The sequence below is a fragment of the Falco biarmicus genome, chromosome 10, assembly GCF_023638135.1.
Source record: "Falco biarmicus isolate bFalBia1 chromosome 10, bFalBia1.pri, whole genome shotgun sequence".
In the NCBI taxonomy this organism is placed as follows: domain Eukaryota; kingdom Metazoa; phylum Chordata; class Aves; order Falconiformes; family Falconidae; genus Falco; species Falco biarmicus.
In genome coordinates, this window is record NC_079297.1 from 21,835,233 (window position 1) to 21,856,228 (window position 20,996).

General features: G+C 40.6%; 1 protein-coding gene across 8 annotated transcripts in view; it reads left to right on the plus strand.

The window, feature by feature from the left end:
• The window catches only part of NAV2 (neuron navigator 2), a 410,478-nt gene that overhangs the window by 385,494 nt on the left and 3,988 nt on the right, over positions 1 to 20,996 (plus strand). For all 8 annotated transcript variants that reach the window (XM_056353345.1, XM_056353346.1, XM_056353339.1 and 5 more), the window contains 14 exons: positions 132 to 243; positions 934 to 1,079; positions 3,689 to 3,861; positions 6,421 to 6,574; positions 7,090 to 7,249; positions 7,745 to 7,845; positions 9,674 to 9,769; positions 9,928 to 10,096; positions 12,132 to 12,367; positions 13,616 to 13,770; positions 14,264 to 14,335; positions 14,832 to 15,028; positions 15,422 to 15,540; positions 19,976 to 20,179. In XM_056353345.1, coding sequence (XP_056209320.1) covers positions 132 to 243; positions 934 to 1,079; positions 3,689 to 3,861; positions 6,421 to 6,574; positions 7,090 to 7,249; positions 7,745 to 7,845; positions 9,674 to 9,769; positions 9,928 to 10,096; positions 12,132 to 12,367; positions 13,616 to 13,770; positions 14,264 to 14,335; positions 14,832 to 15,028; positions 15,422 to 15,540; positions 19,976 to 20,179 — 2,094 coding nt within the window. The remainder of the gene's footprint in view (positions 1 to 131; positions 244 to 933; positions 1,080 to 3,688; positions 3,862 to 6,420; positions 6,575 to 7,089; positions 7,250 to 7,744; positions 7,846 to 9,673; positions 9,770 to 9,927; positions 10,097 to 12,131; positions 12,368 to 13,615; positions 13,771 to 14,263; positions 14,336 to 14,831; positions 15,029 to 15,421; positions 15,541 to 19,975; positions 20,180 to 20,996) is intronic.

Sequence of the window (20,996 nt, forward strand, 5' to 3'; positions counted from 1 at the left end):
CTCCTTGTACATACACATTCCATAAATTCTCTATCAGCTACCAATACTCAGATTGAAATGTGGCTTCTCTGGAGCAGTTCGGTATCATCTGCATTTTCCAGCATATCACTGTTATTTTTTCCTTATCCAAGGACTCAGAACTGAATGAGTTAAGGAAGACAATTGAACTACTGAAGAAGCAAAATGCTGCTGCCCAGGCTGCCATCAACGGAGTCATCAACACCCCTGAGCTCAACTGCAAAGGTGAGAAGCAAGCACCACATATAGCAACATGTGCTGTGCTCATGAGACTTTAAGCCTCTCGGTAATAGCTGATGTAACCGTCAGAGATCAGCTTTGTCTCATGACCGTGCTCTAGGTAATTCTTGGGTACCAGGTGGGGATTTGAGATGAGTGTCTCTGTAAATAGTGTGATCAATTCTATAGAAGTAAACGGATGCGTTAGACACATGGGAAGGCGTTTTAACAAAGCTTTTCCACCTTCAGTGTGAGCTCACTGAATTTACTGTGTTTAGTAACCCACCCATCTTGACACTGGTGTGAAACAGCAGGGAGCAAAGATCTGCAGTTAGGGCTGTCAGACACTTGGCTTTATTTTCCTTCATGTTGGCTTTATTTTCTTTCATGTTTTCAGTAATTTCCAATATAAAGTCTGCATGCAGGCCTGTCTTATCACACCTCTTACAGTTATCCCAGTAATTTACACTGGGATAAATTGCTGAGGAAAGGTTTGAAGGGTCTGGGTCTGAGATTTTAATCTCTTCACGAGAGACAAGGATTAGCAGCACTGCTTCAAAATACGTGGTGCATCCATTGGAGTAAAGCGATTGGCAAGGGCTTATTGCCCTAAATGTGTCTTTGAGATTGTGTTATTAATACCAAATATCAAATTTTGACAAATGTAATTCTGACACCATCCCCATTCATATTCAGGACCTGGAGCTGCTCAGCCCACAGACCTGCGGATCCGAAGGCAGCACTCTTCGGATAGTGTCTCCAGTATTAACAGTGCTACCAGTCACTCCAGTGTGGGAAGCAACATCGAGAGCGATTCAAAGAAAAAGAAGAGGAAGAACTGGGTGAGTGTATTTTAACAGATTGTGTGAGCTTTATATCAAATTGTCAGAACATGCAGGGTGAAATCTAGCTGCTCCACTCCTCCTTCCTCCCCTCGCGCAACAGGTCAGCACAAGGACTATGCGCTCTTTAAATCCTGTGTAAACTCTCTTTTGAAGGCTTAATTGAATCACAAGTGATGTATATGCTTGTGTTGACTCTGCATAGGATTGAATTTTAGCTTAACAGCCAAAAGGCCAGTCTTAAATTAGGAATAGCTGTCAAAGATCAGTTCTGGCTAAAAGTAATGTGGTGTCCAACCCCTTAGGGAAAACTCAACGTCTGTCATTAAAGTAAAACAAATCCACAATGAGAGATCATTCTTGCCTTTTTTTTTTTTTTTTGGCTCATAGAGCTTTCTTTTAAGTGAACATGTTAAATGCTTTAAGAACTCTGTTTTCAGCATTACTGTGAAGTTCTGCAACAAAAAAAATATCAATCTTAAAAAATGTATTGTGATGGACATTTATTTTGCAAGATTTTGCAGTACTTACTTGTCATTTCCCATTTTTCCTTCTTTGCTGATCATGTACTATGTACAAGGTACCCTGTACTGGAGGAAAGGTACATTATATTAAACTCCATTTTCAATTAGACCAGAACTGCCTTAGTGACCTAGTCTGATTGTAGTTTGGACTAAAGTCCCTAGGTGCTTTATTGTAGCCAGTAAAGCAATCCACCCCTTCCTTCCCACTGAATTTAAATCTCCCTGGATCTTTTGGGTGGACAGATAAATCTGTACAGATACAAAATGTGGTTTGAGCTGGTAAAAGCTTGATTTTTATTCGCACAATATCCTCTCAGAAATGTTTAATGAAACTCCTGAATGGTAAGAAACAGCTTCCTGAGCAGGTTCTTGTTCTATTTTCTCTCTTATCCCAGTGGTTCCATTTTGATATCTTACCAGCTCCCTCGTAACAGCAGAGTTTCCACTCTGCCCCTTAAATAATTGGTTGAACGGAAACAATGCCATCTCTAAATCCTTCTTGTGCTGGATTATACATTAGTTACAAAGTAAATTGCTGTAACTTTTAAATTGCTGGTAACTCTTAATATGTGACACAAACCTTTGTAATGATTAAGCCTTAGTTAAGGTACACACTTAAATTTTTCCTTAGCTCCTATTCTTTGTGATTGTAGCCTAGTAGATACCGTCCTACGTCAGCTTACACTTCTTATTCATCAAATGACTATTTTTAAAGAGGGTTAGGGAAACATTTCCTTACTATAAAAAGAAATAAATGAAGTTTTCATGAGGTAGAAGAAACAGGACGGTATTTTTATGGTGTTATTAAAAATTAACACGTCATTTCTGTAAAATGAAGATTGGGAATTAAATCAGTAATTTACTGAGAAAAATAGGTAATTTTCTCTGATTCATATATTGTTTATTCCACAAATACTGAGGAAGTTCTCAGCCAAGATCTTTTTGTTATATATAGAAACAACGCAGCTGTCCATTCAGAGTTTTCATTCATTCAACCAGTTTTCAACATTTGTCACTGTAGGAGTCTGTAAAAATAACTTTCAGCTCATATTAAGCCAGCCTGTTTAGAACATGCAATTTGCATTAGCATTTAACAGTGTTCATAGAGTGTTCTGAGTTGGAAGGGACCGGTGACAATCATCAAGTCTAAACCTTGACTCCACACAGGACAACCTAAAAGCTAAACCATATATCTAAGAACATTGTCCAAACACTTCTTGAACACTAACCAAAGTTTGGGGATAACGTTAGTTTAACCACGTGAATGTTCATTCTTTTTGTTGTTTGAGAATGGCTGTCGCATGAAAAAAAGGGGGTTTTAGCTGCAGGTAGGTAGAGAAGATGCAGTCTTTTCACCTGGTGAAATACCTGTTCCTGCAGGGAAAATTAGTGTTAACTTGGCTGTTAGCCAAAACATTCTGTGTGAGCTAGGGAGAAAACACAGTTTTAATAGTTGAGAGATTTGGGTCCAGTGTCTCCCTCAAGTAATGCAAAAAATGACTGTATGTCCTTTGAACACCTGGTTTTGGAAAATACAGGGTTCCAGTTTTAAAGCAACCGTTGGTCTTTCTGGATTACTGGTCATGTTTGTCTTAGAAATCCAAAGCTTTCCTTATCACTGGCTTTATCTGGTAAAACATGTCTTTTTTCCTTCCCCTACTTCCTTTTGCTTGCGCTTCTTCCGGCAGGTCAATGAGGTAAGGAAGACCTACTTTAAATTACGAGATACGAAGCTAACCCATCCATTTACATCACTAACCATTTCACCATCATTAACCTTGTCTGAGCCACATTACGTTATGTCTGCAAGTTGTTACATCACTATAAAGCTCATTGCACTGAACAGAATTTGCTATAAAATAGTTACCTTAAAAATAGGAAGCATTGATAGCCTGTCCTATTGACCTTATTAATCTCAAAAATACTTAAGGAAAAAAAGCTTTTTTTTATTCTTTCTTACCTGTATTAAAACATATGGCTGTATCACTTGGAGCATTTGCATGTTAGAGTTTTTTTACTCTGTGTCTTCTTTTGCCTGGTTTCGGTCTTAATGATGTGCCGACTGTTGTGGTCTTGTTTTTTCAGTTACGCAGCTCCTTCAAGCAAGCTTTTGGTAAAAAGAAATCTCCCAAGTCAGCATCTTCTCATTCAGATATTGAGGAGATGACTGATTCGTCATTACCTTCTTCACCAAAGCTGCCACACCATAACTCCACTGTTTCAACACCGTTGCTGAGAGCTTCTCATCCCAATTCTCTGTAAGTGATTTCTTTACATTTTTTAATAGAAAATGGAGGGGAGAAGCTTCTCACTGCATTGGTAGAGGAAAGGAGAAATACCATGCTTTGGAAAGATCCAGTGTTTTCCATGCTAGCTTTACAGGACATCTCTAGGCCGCTTTACAGAGAGAAGCAGAGGTCAAATGTACCCTACACCATCCTGTCTCCTTTGGTTCCTCTAAGATTCTGCACATTTGTATGAGCATGACGAGAGTCTTCCAGCTGTTCAGCCACATGCACTGCTAACAGCGGCTCTTTACTATGAGGCCACAACACAAGACACAGTGGGTCAAACAGATCGCACTTTCAACTATCCTGCCTATTGTGAATGTTTGGTAGTTGAATGAGATAACAGGCAGAGGACAGAAAGGTTGAATTTGTATGTTCAGGGAATTAAAGATATGTATGCTTGCTCCCAACCCAGTACCTTTGCATTAGTGTCCAGAACCCAGTCTCATTTCATCTACTGTAGTATAATTTAATATTTCATTGGGCTGCTCTTTCAGCAGAACATATTGAGTATGAGGAGTATTTATAACCAGGGTGACTTTGAAGTGCAGAATTAATTGGATCTCTCGCCGTTAATGAAACAAGCCAGGCCAAGTCTGGGATTTTGTTTTCCCTGCTGGCTAAAGACAGCACATATTGTACTAATCTGCCATGATGAGCTCCCAATTAAGTTGACAAATTCAGATAAAGGTAAAGATGTACTGGAAGTCAAACAGGGTGGTTTAGTGATACAGCTGAACTCGTCTAACAGCTTGTGCCTGATGAGTGGAGATGATCCTCTCCACATCTGTACCTCCCTCGCCACCTGTGCCTGGTCCTTCCCTTGCACTGGCTCCGCTACTTCTCGGACAACTCCGTGGAGCCAGTGTGACAAGCTAAATTATGTGAAAAATAATCTGACAGAAACATCAGCATGGAGGTTTTTATTCCCTGAGTTGCTGGGTTGGCTCAGCTCAGGGGTCTGATCAGACTGATGAGCACCAGAGCTGGCACGAGCACAGGGGCATGACAGCAGCACAGCTGGGGGAAGAGGAGGGAGAAATAAATACGCTCCTGTGAGTAGCAGCGAGCTCTTGTATGGGCTCATCTGTATGGCCAAACCATACCCTTCAGCTTGTATGTTTGTATGAGAATGAGGTGTAGACTCCAAAGCCAGGACTTCTGCTCTGTGCTTAACTCACTTGGTGTTCATGGGGAAGGTCACAGGCAGTCTTCCAGCTTTGTTTTGACCAAGTTAAAGAATTGCCTTACCGCACTGTCCTGAGCCTAAACTCACATTTTAGAATGTGCTTGGAAAACTTTGTAAAACTGATTTTACGTTAATTCTATGAGTAGCTTCGTCACTTGAGGAAAAAAAAAATATACAGAAAGTTGTAAGAGGCAGTATTGTGCAACATGTAATTGCCAGACAGCCGTGTGACCTTGTAGATGGCATGCAAAGCTTCCAGCCTGATTTCAGATCAAATGCATTTGAGTAAGTACCCAGACTTGAATTTTTGCCCATCGCTCGTTTTCACATGAAGAGGTGAAAACAATAGCAATAGTTTCCAGCCATATAATAGCGATGAAATGTTAGTAACAGAAGATAATCCCCCATGTTTTGTGGGTTTTTTTAAGTTTCTCCAGTTTCTTGAGCCTAACTCACTGAGGTTTTGGTGACTAGAGCAAATTGTGCTTCAGAAATCTAAGGCCAGAAGCTTGTCAAATGATGATCCCATCTATCGTCAGTTAAAATGCTACGTGCATACATCTCTTGACAGGAGAAAAGAGTAAATATGTGAACTGGAGGAAGGATAGAGCACAAATAAAACTTGTGTGTTTTGGCTTATTGGGTTTCTGGTGGGGAAAGCGTCTCTCATTAACCTGATTTAGGGAGAGACATTTTAAATGGTATCTCCCTCAAAGCATGCAGCTGTGTAGTTGATCTTTATATAGATACTTATGAATGTGCTGAAATGTTACTCACCCAGAATCTTTTTTTGTGGGAGTAGGGAAGAAAAATGCCACCAAAAAATTTTTAAGCATGAGTGCTTTAAAGCAAGCAGGAATTTATCACGCTTGAATAGGTGTAGAGTTCCAAAGCCCTCCAGAACAGTTCAGGGAAACCCAGCTGTGCACACCTGGTGAGCTTTAAATCTGTCTGTAAACTCATCAATCTCCAACCAGCTGCTGTTACTGCCTGCACCCCCTTAATTTATTTAGATTTTGGCTTTAGAAGTTCTCCTTTATGGTGACTGCCATGAAAAAAAAATGAAGATTATCCAGCAGAAGATGATTTCCCGAATTCTGTTTCAGATGCTGATTAAAGAAAAATAACCCTCAGACATATATATTTCACTAGTCTCTAATATTTCCATGACCTATTTAATATCTGATTTATGGTATCACAAATTCAATAAGCCAAAACTGTTGCCTGCTTCCTGCAGAATAAAAAGGTTTTCTTTCTCCTTTACTAATAAAAGCTGGAGAAGCACCACCTGAAAAGTAACAAATGGTCTTGTTCAGCGTCTGTTTTTCAATCTTCTCCAGTATTTCTGAATGCACTGACAGTGAAGCTGAAACAGTCATGCAGTTACGAAACGAGCTGAGAGACAAGGAGATGAAGTTGACTGATATTCGTCTAGAAGCCCTTAGCTCTGCTCATCAGCTCGACCAGCTTCGGGAGGCAATGAACAGAATGCAGGTAAGGCATAACCGCCCCAAATGCTGCGGTCTGTGGCGGTGTGTTAAAGGCTGGCCAGCCTGCTGCACAGTAGAGAACTGCAAGAAGGTAAATCTGAAGTTTTTGAATGGTTACTAAATAGTTGTGTTTAGCTTTGTGCCAGTGTTAAACATATTGTACCTTCATTAAAAGTCAGCTGGAACACATGAATTCTGGTGCCCTCAACTCTGCAGCTCTGTTCCAACCCTAAAGACCTTCAGGGAGATCATTTTGTCGATTATCAGCAACCTCTTAAAATGCTCCCGTGCTCTCTCCCATAATGTAGCTGCATTTCAGTACTTAGTGAACTCCCCCCTATTTACGCTTCCTATACTTTGAAAAGTTTCATGGAAGGGACATTGTAAGAATTAAAATCATTAACTTGTTAAAAATATATTATGAAATGGCATTTCTGCTAAACGATTTTTTATTCTTAAGTTAGTTATGTTGTTGTCGTCTTTCACTGTGCCTTCTAACTGCTGACTTGTCTTTTCAAGAGTGAGATTGAAAAACTAAAAGCAGAAAACGATCGGCTGAAATCTGAAAACCATGGCAGCTGTAGCAGGGCTCAATCTCAGGTTTCCATTTCATCCTCCCCAAGACATTCAGTGGGTCTCTCTCAACACAGTTTGAACCTGACGGAGTCAACCAGTCTTGGTGAGTTTAATGAGCAAGGCTGTGGGCAGGTTTTATCCTGCACTGGGAAGATTTGCTTTGGTTAGCCATGGAAAAATGAAAGCATGAAAATTATTAACAGTTGAGGTGTGGAAATATGTCAGGAGCTGGCACGAAGCTGTCTTTTAAAATGTCGTCATAGTTCTGCTACGCCCTAGGTTGGAGTTGTCCAATTATGACCTCAGCTGCGGAGAGTCATGTTTAAAGCCATTTAATGGTGCACTTTCGCCAGGGGATATATCATCGGAAGGAAAATACAGAGTAACTGACTAATAATTTTCAATGACCTTCACTTTTTAGGAGTGATACTGGTAGTTGGGAGGGAAGTCAGTAAACATGGTTCTTGTGTTTTACCTGGGGGCACGCGAAGCCCAGATGTGTCATGGTTGACTGCAATAAATGTGTTGGTGTAAACCAGAATAGTCTTCGTTGTTATTAAGATACAGCTGTGAAGCTGTTGATGTTTTCTGTTCGCAGACATGCTGTTAGATGACACTGGAGATGGCTCTGCCCGGAAAGAAGGAGGCAGGCACGTCAAAATAGTCGTCAGCTTTCAAGATGAAATGAAATGGAAGGAGGTGAGTTGTGTTTCGTCCCCAGCTTTAAGATGTAAGTGACTTTGGCACGTGCCAGAGAATTCAAATCCAATTTGTTTAGGAGGCTTTTATTTGCAAAAGGCTTTTCAAAATTTTCTCGGCAAAATAGTTCATTGATGTATCACTAGTGATAGACAAGGCACTTGGCTCCCTCCCACCTGAATGGAACTGCTGAGAGTCAGCGCTGCTGGTTCAGGTTGTCTCATGGACTCGTAGCTTTTTATTTTGCAGTTTCTTTTTGGTGCATCAGCGCTGGCCATGAACTGTGTCAGTAACACAGGATTGCTAGACTAGACTGTGTATCGGAGGCGTAGGTGATAATGTAAAATTTAAGCCTTTCAGTAGTAACTCTGAGAACTTGAAAGGCCACTCTTTCGGCATCAAGGAAGTTAGCAGGCTAATCTGTGCCTTGGGATAACACCTGGTTAAGATATCTCAGAAACTGCACAAAGCTCTTGGGTCCTTCTGTTAAACTTCAATAAAATTTAACTAATAATGAAAATGATCCAATGTGTCGATAGAAGGTGCACCAACATGCTAGAAGCGCTAATATTCTAGAAGAACTTAATGGATTTAGACTGGGAGATCCGTACCTTACCGTTCTAGTTCAAGTTGTCCTCTCTGGTACAAGTATCCCATTTGGAATGCCATCTTTCAGACATTCTCCATTCACAAGTAATGGAAAGAATACTGAGTACCCAAATACATTTCAGATATTGCAAAATTGCAGCCCACCTCACGTGCGTACTGCATGCATACGTGCTGCACAATCTTCACGAAGCGCTGACCTCGCCGTCTCACTTCATGAGTACCTGTAGAAGTGTGTTCAAGAAATAATTTGGTGTCTTTTGCAAGGGGAGGACAAAAATTTGAATAATCTGTAATAAAATGACTCAGCAGCTCTTTCCATCAAATACCAATTTTGTATTAATAATGACAGCCTGTGACAAGCCAATTAACAGGAAAACTATATTGCTAATTCTGTTGGACTCCACTGTGCCCGCAGTCAGTAAAGGTGCCATGTGGAAATGATTCCTTATGTTTTAGTTGAACTTGAAGTCTTACGATAAAAATCAGGTTTTCTTCATTGAATGTTTCACAGTGTATGCAGCTGAAGGACAATAGAAAAACAAGGTACATTTGGGTTTTTTATCTGCCTTAGAAATCAGAAACAAAATTATCAACTAAAATGCTGTGATGTACCAAACATAACAAAGAAGTTGTTCTATATAAGCTGCCTCTATTTTATTACACTATTTATTATTTTATTATACTATTCATACATATAGCCATATATAATTTATATTTGTTTGTGTACATGTAGAGAGATATATATATAGATATACACACACATTTATCTATGTTCACAGCAGCATTTCTTGAAGTAAATAAGATAAACCTTGCAAATGCAACATACTTGATTGTGAAGGCGTGGAAAAGTGAACATGCCATGAGCTTTTTCTGCCTAGAATTTTCCTAAGAGTCTTTCTGTCTTTTTGCTAAGCTGTAATCCTCTCGGAGATCTTTGAATTGTTCATGGGTTGGTTAATAAATACCTTTTACTTAACATCAGTACTACTTAAGTATCCTTTAGATTTTTTTACTCCAACACTGTAGAAAACGTCTAGTAGAAAAGGAGGATTTCATGTAGCATTCAGAATTCACCATATAGAGTGGTAAAGATGCACCGTGATCAAAAAAAAAAAAAAGAGAGGAAAAAAAAAAGCAGCAGCATTTTAATTACATTAAACAGACTTGTCTGATATGTTTAGGATTTTATTAACTTAAATTCACATTTCTGTGCATTCAGGATTCGAGGCCTCGCACCTTCCTCATAGGCTGCATCGGGGTCAGTGGCAAGACCAAATGGGATGTTCTGGATGGGGTTGTAAGACGGCTGTTTAAGGTTAGCGAGTACAATTCACTGTGTGCCTGCATTCAGCGATTACATTTTGGTGGTACCCAGCAATATTTAACTTGCTGTGATTGTTACTATTATAACCTAGAGCAAAGTCACAGAGATTTCAGTGCTGGGTAACTTTTCGTGTCTCTTTCTCATCCTAGGAGTATATCATTCACGTGGATCCCGTCAGCCAGCTGGGACTGAATTCAGACAGTGTTCTGGGCTACAGCATTGGAGAAATCAAACGCACTAATAGTGCAGAGACACCTGAGCTGTTGCCCTGTGGCTATCTAGTCGGAGAAAACAACACTATTTCTGTTACCATCAAAGGTAATTACGCTTGACCTGTCTGTTGTAGTTCTCACTAATTACAGTTTTATCAAAGCTTGCTGTGTCAAGAAGCTCAGAGGAGTAGAAACGTTTTATTGTGTTTCTTTTTCCCGTCCCTACCTTTTATTTATTGGTCCTTCTATTTTTACTTGATAAAGACAGCACTTTGAGTATGCCAAGTCCATAAATTGAGCAAATTTTCGGTCTGTAACAGTAGGAATAATTACACGCACAGCAGTTTTCTCCACATACCTTGAACTGATGCCTGGAGTTGTCGTAGCAAAGATATCACACCGCAAGGGATGTAGTGGAGTTTGAGCAGCAAAGTTCCTTCCAAATGAATGAAGCCTCAGAAATTCATTACCTCTTTGTAACAGCTATAGTTTTTATTTCCTTCATGCAGAGTAAAAAAAATCCTGATTTATCTTGTTTGATTGGTCTCGCTGAAGAGTCCCCCCTTAGGCACTAGTAAGGAGGCATCCCAGAATTCGTGGGACACCTAAAAATCTGGATTTTTTTCAAAATGTGTGGTTTTCAGAACTCTCATCATTTTCATTATCTCATACTGATAAGCATTTAATGCTTGTATTTCTCATGTGGTTTCTCATTTGATTTCCAGAGAACCATTCTTATATGAAAACTGTACTTTGAAACTAGGTTTGAGGGGGAAAACCCTCAGCTGCTGCAGTTTGAATGTACATAGTTTGCTCAAAGTTACACCAGTGAAATCTACACCATAGATCTGCCTCCCGGTGGTAGCATGTTTGAGAGCATTGCCAAACACGCTGCAGCTCAACTTGGAAATTTGGCTGTGGCATTTGACTGAAAGCAGTTGGATTTTTGAAAGTTGGTGTAAAAAAACCCAGTTACCTTGGGTAGCAAATCAGTGGGCAGGAAGACAAAATAAGCCATGAAATATCTCAATTTACTGAGGCTTGCTGTGAACCCGGGGTATTTTGCTTGCTTACAATATACATTGTCTGATAGTAAATCCCAGTTGACATACTGCTTGAGTTCTGGGCATATCTGTAAAGCTGCGATCTGATTTTATGTTTAACTTGCATTGGCTTGAGTTCTACTTTGAAGGCTCGTATGTGATAACAGTTTTCAATAAAATAGAAACATATTTAATCAATTTATGGAGAATCAGTTACATATACCTTTGAGATATAAAGCTGCCTACATAAATATTTAATATTCCAAGTAACCATTGAGGTGCAAACATTTCTACGTGTGATCTGCCAACTTCCCTTGCTGCTGTTTATTTTGAAGCACTGTGTATTTTCCCTGAGCCAATTCTGCCTAAAGTGACTGCTGACATTGCGTAAATGCTTATCAGCAGGAGTTTTATGTTAGAAGCGATAACTATCAGCATACAGAGAAGGAGTTTAATTACGAGCGTTTGGGAAAGTAGGGGGAGTTGATGATAGCTGGGGTTTTTTGCCTAGCAATTCAAAAGTAAACAGGTAAATTCTGGATGAATGCGCACTGTACGTGGCAAAATACCATAAAATGGATGGGTTGTGTGTGAAAAACGTGGCCTGGAATCATTTAGTGTGGCAGGTTGCCTAGGGCCTTAGACATGGTAGGGTGCAGCTGAGTCTTTGCAAACAGAAAGCTGAAGGAGGATCCGGGCTAAGCCCACAGGTCATCTCTGAAATTGTTTCACCAGCTTTATGTGTGCTCCTCTGCACCGCGAGGGGTACCAGAGCGGGAGGGGATTTGTCTCTGAAGTGAGATACGGCTTGGTCAGGTCAGGTCTAAATCTGCTGGTTCTGAGAGTTATTTTGGGGGGTTCTCCTACTATTGCTGGGACCAGGTACATTCACAAAATCACATTTTTCAGTTCTTGGTTTGGCTATCTAGTCATTTTAACTAATTTTGATTTCTTCAGACTCCACTAATGGGATTGCTTTGCAGCATTGCAACTGTTTAGTAAAAAGAAAAAAAAAACAAACTGTAACCTTTTAAAAACACAGGTGATTTGGATAAAAATTGGGAATCCCTCTAAATGAGGAATCTTTTCCTGTTGCAGGTATCTGCGAGAACAGTTTGGACGGTCTGGTGTTTGAATCACTGATCCCAAAGCCTATACTGCAGCGTTATATCTCTCTCCTGATGGAACACAGACGGATTATCTTATCCGGTCCCAGTGGCACTGGCAAAACATATCTTGCAAACCGTCTGTCTGAGTACATGGTCCTTCGAGAGGGCAGGGAGCTGGCCGAGGGCATTATTGCAACCTTCAATGTGGACCACAAATCCAGTAAGGTGAGGACACAGAAACCGTCTTTGCACAATTAATGCTACCATATATCAAAAATGAGAGGCTCCTCCTTTATTAATCCACCAAAAGCTGATTTTAAATTTGCCTTTCTTTTTAAAGCATGATGTTAATCCTGAAGGGAATATTTTTAAGGTTTTCAGAACGACAGATTCACCTGATTATGGGCCTGAAACAGCAGGCTTCCAGGTGTATATCGAAACACCTAAAGGTGTTAGGAGTTTTCAAGTGGTTAGGAGCCTGAGGATTGCCCAGGAAGTTAAAACACCTGCATAAAAATTCCCAGCAACTTAAGCAATCCCTATTGCATGTGGGCATTTTTCCAAAAACCCTCAAATGCATCTCTAGGCTGTCAGGAGTTTCTGCAGCTGCAAGTATCAGCAGCTGTAATCTGTGTGTGCTGGGTTTGAAGTGACTGTTGTCCAGACACATTCCTGTGCCGGTAAGGCATGTCTCTGGTTTTTTATGTGCTGCTGGTTTTGCTGAATATACCTCCATGAACATCTAGATTAAAGAAGAAGAAAAAAAAAAAAAAGCTGTATATTTTATGGCCTTAGGCACATTTTCCTCTGGAGGAAAGGGATGGTTGAAATTGTGGTTGTAGGCCAGCGGTATAATTTGAGGCATGCTATGGAATAAATGCTTTAAAGCTGCTGAGAGCATTTCAACCACACCCAGGCAGGCAGCAGCCCCGCAAGCTCATCCCTCTTTCATGGCATTAAGGAAGGCATCTGAATTTGGCCTCTGCCGAGGGATGCTGTATTCCAGATTAATGTTATCGGCTGTGTTTTGATGGAAACACAATTGCAAGAAGCTATAACAAACGTAGCTCGAAGGCGAAGTTTGATTTGGTATATAGAGAGTTGAACAAGTTCCTGAAAATAAAGAAAAATACGTTTCAGACACCTCTGTGTCAGATTAGGACAGCACAAATGAAAAAACATAAATCAAATGACAAAATCTTACCCTTCTTTAAAGCACTTTTCTCACTCAGGTTTTCTGATATAGTCTTGGAATCGTCAGCATAACCTACAAAAGAGAAAGTAAACCCTGTTCCTTTGTTTTCCTATGGAAAATGTGTGCATTTGTAACATACCAGGCACCTTTGCTTCAGATTTCGTTACAAAGCCATAGCTTATATATCTTAACTGAATTTTCAAGGAATATGAAGAAAACTCTTTCTTTTTTTTTTCTTTTTTTTTTTTTTTTCTCTTTTCTTTATATATGCTTTGCAGGAACTCCGCCAATACCTGTCCAACCTAGCAGACCAGTGTAACAGTGAAAATAACGCTGTGGATATGCCTCTTGTAATCATCCTGGATAATTTGCATCACGTTAGCTCCCTAGGAGAGATCTTTAATGGACTTCTAAACTGCAAGTACCACAAATGGTAAAGAAATAATATGAGAACACACTCCCAGTTTCAGTGCTGCAGTCAGACCAGTGCCACTGCAAAATGTGACCGCAAAACCCGACTCTGGGTTGCTTGTAAAGCAGACTGAGGTGGCTGGATTGTCTGTATCACAGACAGCGCTTCAGAGGAGGGTTTTTTTTCCTTCATGAAATGATCGATTCCTCTGAAATCAGTAATAAAAAAGTCCTAGAGGGTTTAGGTAATTTGCATTCTCTGCCTGCAGAAGATATTCAGTACTAACCACCCATTTTTAGTGAAAGATCCTGCTTTGAGAATTCTGTTCTGCTTTCAGAATTTGATGTTCTCAGAAGTCAGATCCTCAGTGAAGGATTTGGTTATAAGTAGCTACAAAAACCTTCTTTGACAAAAGACGTTTGAGTAACTTCTTTTAATGTTGAGATCTTGCTGAAAAGTTGCTTTTCAAAATTTACAGGTTTGATTTGCTTGACTTTTTTTTTTTTTTTGATAGTCCGTATATTATTGGCACAATGAACCAAGCCACCTCCTCAACACCTAATCTTCAACTTCACCATAATTTCAGGTACTGTTTATTCATGTTTCTCATTTATGTTTGTGGGCTGGCAAGGGAGTAAGGGCTACTGAGGCATCTGAAATTATTCTTACCAGCTGAAATAGCAAACCGAGAGAGAAACACTGTTTGCTATTAGTTGCTGCCCAAACATGTGCAGCTTTGTTACGATGCTGTTACTGAAGTAAATGTGGTTCGTAAAACTTTCACTTTTCAGAGGATTGTTAAGATATTTGATCTTCTAACAAATTTTAAATAAGACAATATTTAGGCAAGGTGGATACCAAATGAGAAATAAGCTGAAACAACGCACAATACAAATTATTTCATCTAGTGAACTCATCATTCCAAAATAACTTCTCCTAGGAAACATAAGGGACTGAGCTAGCTATTTTTGATGATCAGCAGTGCAACAGCAGCAATAAATAATAAGAAAAATTTAGTCCAGAATAATTACATTCAGTAGCATGAAGGAGGAGTAATGGACTTTTCTGTTGTTCTGCCATAGATGGGTGCTATGTGCTAACCACACTGAGCCGGTCAAAGGCTTTCTCGGCCGTTTCTTGAGAAGAAAGCTCATTGAAACAGAGATCAGCGGCAGGATGAGAAATGCAGAGCTGGTTAAAATTATTGATTGGATTCCCAAGGTCTGGCAACATCTGAACAAATTCTTGGAGGCTCACAGCTCCTCTGATGTTACTATTGGTAAGTGCTCTGCCCATATGCCCAGGCAGATGTAAATAGGTGTATTTTATTTCCTTGTGCCTCATCAGGTAAAAAATGTTTCTTTAAAAGCCCCACTTTTAGATGGCAGTGTACTCTCAGGCAAACGGTACGAGAAGTTTCTTTTTTTTCCTTTTTCTAAGTCCTGGGTACGAACTGTGTTATGAAATCTGGTTAATTGTTTTCACCTTGAAGGCTGTAGTTTTTCAAGTTGATTCAGAGGATTTTTGAGCTCTCAGGAAGAGCAATTCACCAGCTGGCTACTTATGTTCTTTCATTCTTGGCTGCTTTTTCCAGAGAACTGGAAGTTGTTCTTTGATCCTATTTTTGATACGTATCATGATTTGAGTGTAATATCTTGATTTCCCTCTCCAGGTCCACGGCTCTTCCTCTCCTGTCCGATAGATGTAGATGGTTCTAGAGTCTGGTTTACTGACTTGTGGAACTACTCCATCATCCCCTATCTTCTGGAGGCAGTTAGAGAAGGGCTGCAGGTGAGCAGGCAAAGTGAGAAATCACAGCTCTTTTGTCTATTCAAAAGGCAGCAGAGCATCAGGCAAAACTGAGTAATGGCAACGTGTTCTCTAGCTATAATTTTACATACCGAATACCTGAATTTCTGTGAAAATGTAACCTAAATTGTCATTAATTTCAGGCAGAATTATTCTCTTCAAACTGTTTTGAAATATGGAGTGGAAGCACTGAAAATCCCGGCTAGATGTTTTGAAAAGTGTTCCCATGCCAAATTACTGACGGGGGGGGCAGTGTTAGACACCCAAATACCTTTCAATAACCTGTTCCAGAAGCATGCCTGAAAATTGTACTGTGAATCTGAAAAACATGTTTGTGGCTATTAACTTAGTTATGCAGGATTTTCCTTTGTAAATCAAATCTTTCAACAGAGTAGAAACAAAGCTGTGCATGGAGAGAAACATTAATGAGTGACAGGATCAGTGGCGGTGACATTTTGATTACTTCTCAGTCTACAGGATTAATGTTCTAGTAGATTGCTTCATAATTCTTTCAGAGACCATAGTGAAATCATTGATTGCCCGTACTTAGTAACTGATTCATCTCTTAGCAGTTTGGATGGTTCTAAGCATTGCCGCACAATTCTCAGTATCTGTATGAGTACAGAGCTTGTTGGAATCAGGAGAAGGGTTCAGCTGAGGATTGCTATGGACTTGGCATGCAACTGTGGGGGGAAAAGGGCTGTTTTCTTCTTCAGTCCCCTGCTCACAGGGTAAGCAGGGCAGCACATGATTTAAAAGCCGGTTTTGGCGATAGCGTAGTCCAATATCAGTAAGTTCTGGTCACTGCATGCCTGAAAGCTGAACACGAGATCACACATACAGAAATGAAAGGTGGATTGCAGTGAGAGGCTAGAAGATTGAAGAAGGGCTAAAGGTGGATGGAGAATAGGAAATTACAGCAATGCATTGGGAGCTTGTGTTTTGCGAAGAAGACAAATGCCATTTTGAGAGCATAAGCTATAATTACATCTGCTAGAAATAGGAAGAGGTTAGTACATCATGTAAAAACAGTCATTAGAAAGAAATGTGGAAAGGGTTCAGAAAAGAACAATATCATTAAGTATTATGGTACAGGAACCATTATTCAATGGGAAAGATGAGAAGCTCAGACTACTCAGTTTATTCAAGAGGAAGCTAAAATATTACTCGGTCTATGGGAGTCTCTTCTGCTTTAGTTTTGCAGGGAAAAAAGTCAAGTGGATGTCTGACAAGTTTGGACTAGTAAAATTCAAACTATAAGCAAGACATGGCTTGTTATTATTGGTAAAATTAATTAACAGTTGGGAAATTTTACTTATGGTAGTAATAGGTTCTCTATCACATACGTCTCTGTGTCTCACGTGTTTCTGAATCATAAAATAACTCCCAAGTACAAGGTCCGTAGAGCAGCCGTTGTAGTGCAGCGTGGTTCCTTCATGTTTGTGAAAAACAGTTCTCTCCGTTCTGCTACTGCTTGCGGCTCAGCATTGCTGTGTTTGTCAGGATGCCTTGCCAGTAAGATACATGTAAAAAAAAAAAAAAGCATGCAAGACCTCTTGGGAAAATACAGGGATTTTGTTTTGTTTTGCTTGTTTATTGCATTTCTTTTCAATGCAATACCCTTTTGAGGTTCAGCTCCTGTCCGCATGGGAGTACTCTGCAGAGTGGGGAACTTGTGAAGATGCAGCGGTCTGAGGATTTGAAGAAGTACTTAAAAGAAAAAGGGGAGGGAGGTGGAATTTTACATTGTGCCGTTAAGCCACCTTGGGTTTCATCGGCTAGCTAGACAGCAGAAACTTACAGATGTTTACAGAGAAGAGAGGGGAGACAACCCTGTCATAGAAAACTGAGCTTTTACTAATGGCTTCTTCCAAATCTAGGAAATACATGAATTCTTCAGTAAGTTTTGGTTAAAAGTTGGACAAACTGCGACTGCCATTTGAAATTTCCCAGTGCCTGGAGACCTCATTTTCTTTGGGACGATTGTGATAGACTCTTAGACATGTGGAAAACGATAGGTCCTAGGTACAAAACACACAGAGGAACTTTGCTAGAAATAAAACGGGAGAGCCATTTTCCATAAAACTTCCTATAAAGGAAGGTCATGGCAGCCAATAATCTTTTTAGACCTAAAATGAGAAAGGAGAGCATGTGACACTGTTTCCTTCTGAAATGGAGAAGACTGATGCTCTCGGTGATGCTTGGGCTCCTTGTGCTGTGTTTTGAAGCTCATATCACTGATCAGTAGGTGTGGAAAGCATTGAAAAATTACTAATGGAAATGAAGCGAAAGAAAACCATTAGTAAAACCATCATTTGTGCTTGCGTGTTTTGCCTGATACCTGCCTCTTCCCTTAGGTTGTCTGAATGGCTTGCATTCCAGGTGGAAGGATTTCAGTTTCTCACTTTATGCTTTAGACTCTTTATCCACTTCGGTCCCATTTTCCCAAACCCCACTAACTCATTTCCATTTAAGTAATGTCTCTTTTTTTTCTAGTCAATGGATAAGGATAAGGCTTAAGTACTTGAAGAGCAGCCAGAGTTGTGCTTAACAAGCTAATGCTAGAAATGTGTGTTTCATTTTGGGCTGTTTTCTGTCCCCCACACCCACAAAGGCTCCTCTGAGAACACATCTTCTCTCACCAAAGTGCCTGCCAGAAAGGAAGGGCGGACTGCTGATTTCACTCTGATCTCTGCGGATCTAAACTGAACTATTTTTATATTCCTGTTTCTCATTTAGAGAACTATTTCGGGTCAAAGACAAATGAGCCAAATGGATCCTTAACAATAATTGCTCCCATTGGAGCTAAGTATTTTTGTTCTTCAAAACAGGGATGTGAAAATTAAAGGGTTATATAAAACCCCAAGTTCTTCCTGCTTGGCGTATCGATACAGAATGCAGCAGCAGCAAAAAGAGGACCCAGAGTCCCTGCAGCTCCCTGCCACCATCGCTCGTACTCCATCACATCTCTGTGGTGCTTTGTGAAGGAACCTGTTTGTGCCTTCCCCCTTAATTGCTTCCTAGAAAACATGAACGGGATGGACAGAGCTGGTTGCTGCGGAAGGGAGTAGTGAGTTAGTTGTTCAGCCTCTCATCTGCTGAAGATAGGTGGGGATTTCGTGTATTGAAATGGGAATTGTACTTACAAGCTCATTTTCAGAAACGAGCTAGGACCCACACAGACCTTCTAGGCAGCAAAGACCTGCGAAAAGGGTAAAATCCTTCTCCACTTGGCAACCGACAGGTATTGCTGTAAATTCAGGAACAAGGTGAAAATAGGAGAACTGGTTTACCACAGCTTGAAGACGTTATGCTGGGGCAATAATATAGTACAGCTCAAGGATGGAGAGTGTTTAGGTTGTGGAAGAGGCTGTGTGAGATGACCTAGCACCATCTGCTGGGCACCTCTCTGTGGGCTGGGACCTGCTCCGCTGTGCTGCAGAATGAAGCAATATTGGTATTTAGGGTGATTTAATACTTTGGGCATGTGAAAAATTAAACCACAAAAAAAAGCCAAGAAGAAATAATGATGAGAAAAATAAAATAGTCTTAGATTCATCAGAGTGCTGATGAATTTCTTGGTTAGGCTGCTGCTTTTCCCCCTGCACGTTGTGCAGGAGAGTTTTCTGAGTTCAAGTGATGAAACGCCAGTGACCAAATCGAGTTGCTGAAGGATATTTAGGCTAAAATCTGTAAAGTGGGAGTAAACATTTGCAAGTCACTTGAAGCTGTGTGTTTGCTGTTGCAAGTCCTGTGGCATTGAAATGAATGTATTAGCCAATTAAGGCAAACCAAATATAACAAGGAGAAGAATACGCTGGGATTTGGTAGCACAGCCTGTTCAACACAGAAAAAGTTTTTGAAACAGAGCTTGCTTATTGGAGATAGGAACATGACCACAGACAAATTGTGTCGGCACTTTTTCTGAGTTGACTAGAAAGAAATTCTCCCAACTTGAGAGCCTTTCGCCATGACATCTGTCATTGTTGCCTGGTGACAGGTCTGACATTTCCTCTTACACGTTCCACTGATGGCAGTTTTGTGACGACAGCAAACACAGATAAAGCAGTTGCTGGTATGATCCGGATGTCAACATTGATGGCCTGTTCTGTATATTCGCTTTATTTAAGTTAACTTGATTAGGCGACGTGGTTTTCAGGTCTCCCTTTCTTCAGCTGGTGCCAGGAGAAGGGCACTGCGGTCTCACAGGAGCTGGTCAGCCCCTTCCAAACCAGGTGCCACTAAAAATAGCTTTGTGTGTCATTAGGGTAAGGAAAATCTCACTTGTTTGTGTTCAGCCCGGCTTGCAAGTGTTTTCTGCCACCCAAGAATCACGGCACATGCCTTTTGGTGAGGGAGGCGCTGACTGAAGCGGTTGACTAACAGGAATGTTTTACATGTGGTTTTGTTCTTCCAGTTGTACGGGAGGAGAGCGCCCTGGGAGGACCCTGCCAAGTGGGTGATGGACACCTACCCCTGGGCAGCCACCCCCCAGCACCATGAGTGGCCACCTCTGCTGCAGCTGCGGCCTGAAGACGTGGGCTTTGATGGCTACTCGATGTCACGGGAGGGCTCAACCAGCAAACAGGTCCCAGTGAGTGATGCTGAAGGAGATCCTTTGGTGAGTTCTCGTTTTTGAAACCGCAGAACTGCTTTGTTTCCCTTGTTTCTAAGGACTAGAAACAGGACTAAAAAAGTAAAGGACCGCTGAGGAGTGATGAAAAGTTTCAGAGTGAGAAGACAGTGTTTCTGGGGAAGTCATCAAGTCAGCCTGGGGAAAGCATTCGCACAGAAAGCCCGCACAGTTTTGCGAGAGACAGCGGCAGAAGCTTTTCGCATTTGTTGGGGGTACTTTGAGGATTCATTTTTTGAGGAGTGACTGAGGATGTGTGTACTAAACTTAATTTCTATGCTGTGGAATTCAATATGTGATGTTGTTACACGTGCCTGAATTACACGGTGGAACCAATTTGTTGAGCTTGTTTTGCCACAATTGCAAAATAGGCTTGTTGCTTTACTTCACTTCACGTGTAAGCTATGCTCTTGACCCAAATGAGAAATGAGATTTCGAAGGAGTATATGAACTAACGGTGTTCATGAGTGGTGTCTAATTTATTAGTCAGGCATACCTCACAAGCATACAGGGAAATGTTATACATTCTGTAGAAGTACAAGTTCAATTGAGCTTTCCAGTGGGAAAAGGTTACTGGAGCTGCTGTGCAAACTGAATGCCCTGAAGCTGTTCTGTGGAGATGTACATTTTTCTGGACAGCTGGGAGTACTGGATGTGTGTTACAGGTTTTTACTAGCTCGTATATACTATACAAATGTCAAGCTAGCCATTAGGACATTCAGATTTGCCTCTTTTGACTGATCTGTCCATGTTTCCATGGGTCAGAGGAAGAGGGGTAGGATGCTTGCAGAATCCTGTCGAGCAA